Source organism: Montipora foliosa, chromosome 3 (assembly GCF_036669935.1).
Source record: "Montipora foliosa isolate CH-2021 chromosome 3, ASM3666993v2, whole genome shotgun sequence".
Taxonomy (NCBI): domain Eukaryota; kingdom Metazoa; phylum Cnidaria; class Anthozoa; order Scleractinia; family Acroporidae; genus Montipora; species Montipora foliosa.
The window spans coordinates 21,275,346-21,285,345 of NC_090871.1; the positions used below are offsets into that span (position 1 = coordinate 21,275,346).

At 40.6% G+C, this 10,000-nt stretch overlaps 1 protein-coding gene across 1 annotated transcript in view; it reads right to left on the minus strand.

Annotated features, from left to right (window-relative positions):
• Positions 1 to 9,964, minus strand: part of LOC137997057 (dynein axonemal heavy chain 5-like) — a 102,768-nt gene extending 92,804 nt beyond the window's left edge. The window contains exons 1-8 of the mRNA XM_068842791.1: positions 9,721 to 9,964; positions 9,422 to 9,498; positions 8,634 to 8,723; positions 6,263 to 6,295; positions 4,852 to 4,914; positions 3,455 to 3,526; positions 3,181 to 3,255; positions 2,985 to 3,056 (exon numbers count right to left, since the gene is read on the minus strand). Of these exons, the coding sequence (XP_068698892.1) occupies positions 2,985 to 3,056; positions 3,181 to 3,255; positions 3,455 to 3,526; positions 4,852 to 4,914; positions 6,263 to 6,295; positions 8,634 to 8,723; positions 9,422 to 9,498; positions 9,721 to 9,820 (582 nt within the window). The 5' untranslated portion in view covers positions 9,821 to 9,964. The remainder of the gene's footprint in view (positions 1 to 2,984; positions 3,057 to 3,180; positions 3,256 to 3,454; positions 3,527 to 4,851; positions 4,915 to 6,262; positions 6,296 to 8,633; positions 8,724 to 9,421; positions 9,499 to 9,720) is intronic.
• Positions 9,965 to 10,000: the final 36 nt, after the last annotated feature.

The window sequence follows — 10,000 nt, forward strand, 5'->3', positions numbered from 1 at the left end:
CAATCCTGTGACTCCCAGTGGTTTTCAGTTGTGTTATTCGCCATCTTCACTTGCCACAGGTCGAGATTTTGTCGTTGGTCCTGGATACTCTCCGATACCTTCCAAGTTGGTTTCTAAGATCTGTTCTGGCCTCTTCATGGATCTCGCGGATCTTCTGCCAGACAACCTAAAGGCGCACGAAAATGAAGCGCAACCCTTCCTTGAGGGCAAACTAGTGTTGACTCCTCCAAAAAACGGTCAGTGGAGATATTGCACATCCTCACTTGGGTCGAGGCTTTTTTCATTTATTCTCTTGTCTTGTGCAGTTCTTACCCCTTCAGGTGGCTTGACTTGTTGCAGTACAAGTTTTTAATAATTCAGACAGCAAAAATTTTCCCAGGTCGGGCGTGGCAGAACTGTGATTCATCTTTCAGAAGGGACGCAGCTGCTTCTGGTTTCAAGGACTGATCTTGGACGAATGCGGACTTCAACACTTTTCATACACATGTTTCATCCTTGGCTTCCACCCATTAATCCCAGAGTTCTACAGCCAAGTTAGACCATAATCCCAACTCATCACTGAGCTTGACTCGCTTGCTTTGCAGGCTCAGCTTCCTTGGGAGAAATGGGGTCGTGTTGTATGCTATTAGAGGATTGGTCCCGTAAGCGCCACTGCAAACACAAGGAGCTTGAGTCGTTTATTGGTCAGTTACAGGACGCCTGTCAAGTTGTGACCCAGGGCCGCACCTTTTTACGGCGGATGATAAACTTGCTATACATCTTTCAGAATGACAATCACCCGATTCGGCTCAATAAGGAGTTTCATCTGGACCTCACCTGGGTGAAAGGACCATTTTGCCACTGGAATGGGCTTCCTCCTCACACCTCATTGGGCCCCTTCACCAGACTTCCAGGTATCTTCTGATGCAACAGGATCCATTGGCTAGGGAGCCTTTTTTCAGTAGGACTGGTTTACAGGTTCATGGTCAACTGCTCCAATTGCCCCTCTCTACAGCGTACAAAGAACTTTTCCCTGTTGTGGTTGCTGCAGCAGTCTGGGGACATCGATGGTCATCGAAGCATGTTGTAATTTCACTCTGATTACAGAGCTGCTATGGACGTCTTGTGGTCGACCTCAACATGATGGTTTTGCTCCAACGCTTGTCATTACTTGCAGCTGTCCATTCCTTTTTTTTTTTTTTTACTGTGACCTCAGGAGACAGAGTATTGAATCCTGTGGCTGATGCACTTTCTCGTTTCCAGTTTCAGAAATCTCACCGTTTGGCCCCTCAAGCTTCTGCTCAGCTCACTCCAATACCTTGCTCTCTCCTCGAGGAGCTGCAGGTATTCTGACAGAGGACTGCCAGTACTACTTGACTCAAGGGCTGGCCCTAATTCTACACGAAGAATGTATTCCACTACTCAACGCCAGTTCATAGAGTTCTGCCTCAATGATTGTGAAGAGGATGGGACAGCTACAGTTCTCCCCACTGCCGAACAGACCCTGAGCCGTTTCTGCTCTCATCTTGCCAACCGCCTTCACCATACATCTGTTAAAGGTGGATTTACATGTATCTGGGGTGAGCTCACTCTATATCCATAACAGCTTTACAGACCCTCTGGTTGGTTGCCTTCAGCTCCAGTGCATGTTACGAGGCATTGAGCTCCGTTAGGGTTCCTGTCAGAAGACCCGCCAGCCATTCACGGGAGAACTCATGAAAGCTATTCTCCAACACTTGGATCTATCAAATAAGGAGCACATTATGTTGTGGCCGGCCTGTTGTCTTGGTCTTCTTACGGTTTTTAAGAGCAGGAGAGTTTACAGTCAATTCTCCTTTTGACCCAGCCATCCATCTCGCCTCGGAGGACTTTCAGGTGGACTCTCAGTTTAATCTGTCCTTTATTCAGGTGCATATCAGGTGCTCAAAAAATGATGCTTTCCATCAGGGCTGCTTTATTTCCTTGGGCCGTGGTTCATCATCCATCTGTCTAATCTCAGCCATCCTTGCACTTCTCACCCTTCGGGGATCCTCGTCAGGTTCATTCTTTCATCAGGATGGCTCCCGGTTGACTCGCCAGTTCCTCTCGTCTTTCATGCAATCAAGGCTATCTGCTGTGGGGATCCAGGGTCCCTTTTGTATTCACAGTTTTTGCATTACGGTGGCCACCACTGCAGCCCAGATAGGCCTCCCAGACCATTTGATCAAGACATTGGGACGATGGTCCAGCAACACCTATCAACTCTATGTTAGGACACCAGTGACGACCTTTGCTAGTGTCTGGCTGCTTAGCATCAAAGGAATGGCTATGTGTGTCTTAACTGGCTGGCTTCTTGTTGGAGAGTGGATGGCGCATGATTGGGCTTTCCAGAGGCTCTGGCTTAACCCCTAGCCATGAGCCCCATGTCTCCGGTCAGATTGCATGACCGGAGGTCCTTCAGCTTGGCATGGGGGCTCATGGCTGGCTTGCAGGAATTGCCAGCCATGGGAGTGCTACTTGGTCCGGGGGCTGGCTGGCTGGCTTCCTTGGACGTCCCAGGCACTCAACCTCCCTTTTGCAATGTAGTTGTTAAATTGCGGTTAAATGCAATTTAACAAAGTTAACAACAAAGAGGGGTGCAGACTAGCATCGCATTTATGTTTTAAGAGCAGGAATGGTCCAAGGGGCGTGGTATGGGTGCATGCTCACGTGGTTCTTCAGTCAGATGGTTGCACTGGTTGGAGATCTTGCAAGTTAAATTCTTGTGCTGCCTCGCCCAGTTGGCTTGCTTACCCCCCCCCCCCCCCCATTCCCCCACACTTCCTTCCCCCTTCCCTATTTTTCCACTGCTTTTCAGTGTGACAAGTGCCCGGGGGCTCATGGCTGAGTTGTGGGGATTGCCAGCCATGGGAGTGCCAATTGGTCCAGGGGCTGGCTGGGCAGCTTCCAGTGGAAGCCAATTTGAACATCGCAGGCACCCAACCCCTCCATTCCTCAATGTAGTGGCTAACTATCAAAATTAATACCTGAGCAATATTTTGCATTGCAATCGCTTTGGGTGTTGAACGAACAAAAATCAAGCAAGTCCCACAAAGCTCCTGCAACACAGTAAAAAGATGCTCATCAGTTGTACATGTACAGTGTAATACGAGACCAAACAAGCTAAAGGAAAATTATAACATTTTCAGCACAAAATAAATCAGGCATTATTTGACTGTGTACCTCTGTACTGCCTCCTGTTATGAAGAGTTTCTTGGGTGAATTTGCAGCTTGTGAACTGAGATCAACCCTGTTCATCTAAAAATGAAGAAGAGCAAATAGTTTTCTTAAACACAAATTTAACTAACATCTACTGTAGCAGGACAAGTTACTTTAAGTGACCTAATGTATCAGCTTAATACTAAATAGTTAAAGAGCTGTCAAATTGGAAAAATAATAATGATAAAATGTTATTTCAACATTTATATTTACTATTTTCTTCCTGTAGATGACTTACAATGCATTCCTGGTAGAAAAACATAATTCTCCTGGAGCCTTCAGCAGCAAAAAAGTCTTCAATTTGATCAAACTGCAGAACAAGAATCAAATGTAAAGAACATTATTTGTCAATCATAAAAAGTGGATATTATAACATTTGAAACACTATAGCCACCACGGGCATTACTAAACCACAAAACAGCGACACGAAACACTAAAACACCATGTGTGACCCCACCATACATTGAATATTAACTGACAAAGGTTGGATTTGAGATTTGAGATCGTTTTAAGCCAGTAATTAGGCCTAAAACATTATTGCTCCTAATTCATTGAGATTAAGATTAGGATTCAGATTAAGACTAAAATTAGGAGCAATAACATTTTAGGCCTTGAACGATGTTTAATCTCAAATCCAACCTTTGTCAGTTAGTATTCAATGTATGGTGGGATCATACATGGTGTTTTGGAATTGGTGCTTCGTTTTGCTGTTTCGGTGTTTTGCTGCTACCATGCAATTATCATAATAAGGATGTAATTAATACACACAGTCATGTACATGTACAATGTAATAAGCAGAAAACTAAATCATTACTAGTATAAAACAAAAACTGAATCCTTCTTTGGGCTTTTTTAGGCTTCATTTTCTGAACTGCAGCTCAATCACTGCTTTTTCTACTATGATTTAACCAAATAAGGGAGCCATGTGTGTAAAATTATTCTGTGCACGTAAGTCACTGGGACTGCCTTCACTCAATCTCAAGAGTCATGGATTTGTTCTCCTATATAGAACTCCCTCACCAGCATAAGAGACCAGTCCTGACTTTAAGATCTAATGCTCCATAGAGGCAATCCGCGCCAGAAGTCTGCGTAAAATTGATTATTCTGAAGCAAATTTCCATTACTGGTGGACCACAGTCTTGTTGAAAGGTCACACATGTGCCACTGTCACTTTCTTAATTTGGATTGTGAGTCAGCTACAAGTACAGGCCAAGCTTTATAAGTGCAATCTTTCTCTACTGGTATAACAACAGATTTAGACCTGTTTCTGCTGTTTCTGATATCAGAGTAAGGTATCCACAATGTCTAGGTCTCTTTATTTCTAAATACAAGGATATCAGACTCGACAATAACATATAGTCTGAGTGACTACTAGGAGGAGCTTCTAACCAAAACCTTGACCTAATAACTGTGACCTTAACCCAAACCAAATACAATTGTCCTTCATTTGTATGCTTTACTAATTTGGGACTAATTTTGTTTAAAATGTGTATGAGAAAAATACATGTACATGTAAAGCTCAAAATTATTGTGGCTCATAGGTTTTGCACCTTGGTTCACTGCAATACATGTATAAATACATGTAACATTGCAGAGAGAGAAGAGCAGTATCTTCAAAAAAATTCTCAAACTCACTCTTTCATCCCCCAATATGAAGTCTTCGACTACAGCAAGATCCACTGCAATATAGTCAGCAATCTAAAGGGACCATCAAACCAATGCATACTGTAAGTACCATACGCATGTATTTAGTAGATTTAATAAGAAGTTTCTCTTTGTGTTATAATAGTAATTGCTACACTTCACAATACCGCTGCATAGGGTGGCACTGGCCCTGAGCTCAGGGAGGGAGTGGTGGTTCGACTTACAAGAGGTCAAAGGATAAATTATTGGTTTTAAATTCTCAACTTTGGATATTGCATTTTTAGCGTTCTGATTGGTTCACGCAATATTGGTTATCTGCCCTCATATGCAATTGATTTTGTACACTATGCTTGATTTAGGGTGGTCAAAATTATCTTATATAGTAGCTCTTTGGGGTGCAGAAAAAGGCTGTTGATGGTTAGTTGTGGTTTGTAAGCTACTTTGACCTTTTGTTATTTCAAAATGCAACCTATTTTCTCAGAAACGCCCTGTATATACGGCAGCACTACAAAGCCATGGAAGTTGTTCTCGGTGGGTTGTTTGGTTAACACCCTCTTGCAGTTTTGAATAAAGGACATGGGATAATTGTTATCTCGCAGAACGGCTTTGACTCGTTGCATTTCTTCTTGTCTTCCTTTATTTGTTAACAGAATGTTGTTTGCTCTTTTCAGCAATTAACGTTAACCATGGATCTTTTGTGGCAAGAAATAATAGGTTATTAGGTTATTACCGTAGGTCAATCCATAAACTGCAAAATTTACTAAGTATGTATCAATATAATTAACAAAAAGCACAAGTTTTCAATAGAACTTAAATAAATATTAAAGGCACAGTACAAATTCCAAGGCATCCACAGAAGTCACAAAAAGAGTAACCTGTACTGCTGTGCCTCTCCCAGGGGAGGTGCTATGCAGGGAGTTAGAATTACATACATGTATATTCAATAAAGTAACCATATTTAACGTCGATAACGCGTAACAGTAATTCAACTGACAAACCTGAGGTCGACGGTGCGCTCATTTTACTCCCCCCTCTCCATCAGTGCTCTCCGGTTTTACGTGTATTTAAAGCTACTTAGCTACACGGAAATGAAAGAAGTCGAAACAAGGATACTGTACGAGATCTGGGAATCGAACTCAGGACCTCTTGCACCAAGGCCATGCACTAACCGACTGTGCCATCCTTGCTCCTATTATGGTACAGTTACTGTGTGCATCTAATATAATTATACCCATTAAGACATATTTACATGACCTTTAAAAAAATTTTCAAGACTCAATACCTACATTGTTACTGACTTGTCACTATGTCACTAATGAAGAACAAAATTTACAATGTAAATAGCAGTGTAACAGAGGTCTATCCTTTTACACTGCACCGAGGTTACTTGTTAAGTAATTACCTTGGAGAGAATAAATTCATATCGAGAATCCATCTAAAGAAAAAATTAAAAATCAAAATACGAATCATGTATTAGCCAGTAGCAGCTGTACTTTGCAATAATACTGTAATCAACTAGCCTTAAAGAATAGTAATGGTAATGAATTTCTATAGCACATTTTCCTATTTACATATTGAAAAGCACTTTACAAGCAGTCGTCATCTATGGGTGAGATCGGACATCAACATATACATTGTACAGGTGCCAGTCTGGCAGCGGCTATCAGTGCAATAGCAATCTCAGCCAGCACTTGAGTAAATGAAATGAAGCCTGATCACAACACCGGGAGCTCCATGCCCTACTCTTTACGAATAGTGTGTGGGTTCTTTCACAATTCCCACTGGGTTGTGAACAGTGAGGGGTTGTGAGAGTGGGGGATCATGGTTTATACATTTAGTCCTTATAATTATCCGAGAAGACTTGAAAATCTAACCATTTGCAGATGTAATTACTATGGCAAACACTTTCTCCTCAGATTTTTAAGACCCTGAGTATTGGCCCAGCCTGAGTCCGAGACCTCACAACCTCTTGCATGGCAGTCCCACGCTCATCTAACTGTGAGCCTCTGGTGCATGATACACGTGCATGTAGTAGTTTTGTCCATGCATGCAGCAGCTACAGCATGGAAGAAACATTTTAAGGATTGGAAAAATACAAATGGGAGCTGTAGCAATAATTATTGTTTAGTTGTTAAAACTATTAATTTTGGGCAAAATGTTTGGAACTGTTATCAAATGAACTTGATTAATAATCACGACAAAGCATACAGTCATGTACATGTCACAGTACCTTTTGATCATGGAAAATCCAGGAGTACTTAGTCTATTATTATTAACTGGGAAATGATGTTATGGTTTTCAAAATTTTAGCCTGGTGAAGGGTAAGAATACAAATGGGAGAGATTTGGTAGATCGATCATGACATACTGCTGGTGTTCAGCAGGCAATGAAGTTCACTTGACTGGTTGCCAAATCCTTTATTTATATCATATCATTATGGTTGTTTGTGCTTCACTGTGGTTCTTTGATCCAATATTCCTTGGAGAGATTGTTTTTAGTGTGGACTACCCAGTTGTATCAATCTCCATTGATGTTACCTTAAAAAGTTTGCAGTTTGCTATACTATCATCACTTGTTGTGTATCATGATCATGGGAATGCAATCTTCTTGGTTTTTGATCCATTATCTCAATATTGTTATTGTATTTTTAAAGTTGCTTCTTAATATACATTTAATATGGTCAAGTCTTAATACATGAATAGCTTCCTTGACTACAGAGGTCCACCATTCTACCAATGACACAAGTGTCTACTCTTTGGTCTTACCAAGAGAAATTTGACTGTAGTGTCGGTATTGGAGACCACACGCATGCCTTAGTATAATTGACAGTTCTAGGCAACAGGGGAGAGGCTCCCATCCTCCCTGTATGTATGGTATACTGTACTATAGCAGTGGTCTTTAATTCACTGCCATTTAGCACTAAGGGCTGCTGGTCTTAAGTAATTAACTTTGTCTTAGTGATCTTCTGTGCTAAAGAAGCTGAGGGATTAACCATTGGGAACAAGGACAGGTGAGAAAATGTTTTTTTCTTCTCGAAGGAACTGCTGATTTCTCATCAATCCCCAGTCATTCAGGCACTTTACAACACTGCATTTCATTGATTGATGGTCAACCACAGTGAGACTCAAATTTAAATTACAGGTCAGTATGTATGGGCTTACTAGAGGTAAGAAAATTGAAATTGTCTGCTTCAAGCAAAACTAAACATGTCAGAAAAATTAAATGATCAACTTTTTCCTCTCAGTTTCCATGGTGATGATGCTGATGGTTGGATGTGACTGTTGTTGACCATGTATAAACCTTCCAGACCTTTTTTTAAGACAGTTGATTCTATCTTATCACGAGCTGACCAGTACTGTCTGGTCTCAATCAGTGCTGACATTTCGCTGTGACATGACTGTCAGTATCCAGAAGCACCATGATGGAGTCATCCTGTTGTGAACAGACTCTTAATGGTTGTCTGTAACGTTCCCTGGTGATGACTAAGCCTAATAAGTGGTTTGGCCGCTAGTATTAAAAAGATGATGGTTGTAACAGCGGTTATCAGTCACACACACCCCTCAACAACATTTTTTTTCATATTTCAAAGGTAAAATTTACATGGACATCAATTAAATGTTTCCATGCCAATAGTCCTGTTGCTTTCAGACTCAAATTTTGCAAGAAGGAAGCTCAACAAATAAGTCCACTGGCTGAGAAGAAAACAAATTATTTTTTACTTAATTATTTCAACTATTGACAAGGTCAATAAAGGAACAAAATGATGCCCTTACGTTGCCTTTGCGGCCTTCTTTCAGAGCCTTTGCTTGTTTCTGTCTTTCTTTCATAGCTTCAGACCCAGTTACAAGGGTGACTGTCTTCTTCTGTTATCGAAAGTGAAAAATAACTTACTGATTATTTAAAACAATGACAGTACTTTGACAGTTTGAGGATAGAATAGAATAGAATAGAATCTTTATTTATACACAAGAGAAATTAAAGCTAAAAAAAGCTTGTGGGGTTGTGTATACTTAACAAAATAATTACTCATCCAATTAAAAACTATTAATCATAACTAAAACACATTTCTAAAACATTCTAATAGATTACAGTTCTTAACATACGAACTAAGTAAGAAACTAATAACATCAAACATTAATTTTTTTTTAATACAGTGTTAGCTTAAATTACAATCAAATTAACCATTTTAGAATTAATTTTCCCAATGTCATAAAAAAATTACTGCGCAACGATCACAATAATTATGGAAACTTTACGACAACATGAATTGTCGCAATAACTTACCTAGCTTCAAGGTTACTGCTAATTAAATTCAGCGTAATAGCGCAGTTGAGAGATTACATACGCCGAAATCACCTACACTGCTAGTTCACGTCAAATTAAATACCCTCCGTTTATCAAAATTTAAAAAATGGAGAATTAAAGAACCTTGTATTCCGTATTTTATTCTCTTGAATTTTAAACAAGGTTGTTTCTGTGGTGGCCATAGCGATTCATAATTAAAATGTTTACGATTTGAATCAAATGAAACTCAATCTCTTCGTGCTTCCTTGTTACCTACCGGGCCGATATTAGCAGCCGTCCTTCCCGCCGATCTAGGAGCCCCACGTCTCTTCGGCCCTTTCTTTGCCTCGTCGTCTAAAAGTAGACAAGTTGTGTTAATATACAACTGGGAATAACAGTAGAAACTACATTATCAACAATGATCTATGGGCCATTAGGCGCGCATATCGCCGCAATAATCGATTGCGCACAACTTTAGCAAAAGCACATAGGGCGACGGATCAACATTGCAATTGCACAGGTCAAGGATTTCAAAGTAAATATTAACAGCTAATATGAAGAGAAAAATGTGATTACCTTTCGCATTTGAAACCAATGGAGCCGCAACTTCGGTGTTCTGCAGTGTGTCTGCTCGCGATCTCACAGTTTCCTCCGGTGGAGCGGCCTCCGACATCATTACTTCTAAATATTCGAACCGAGGCAGCTACGAATCTTCTCCAAATCCTTCCAGCACATGAAAACGATAAAACTGCAGTATTCAATGCGAGGTTTGGGTGATGTGATTTTTTAGATAAATCAGAACAAATCGCCTGAATAATGTGAAGGGATATAACTGAACTGTCACCAAGGTGACGTT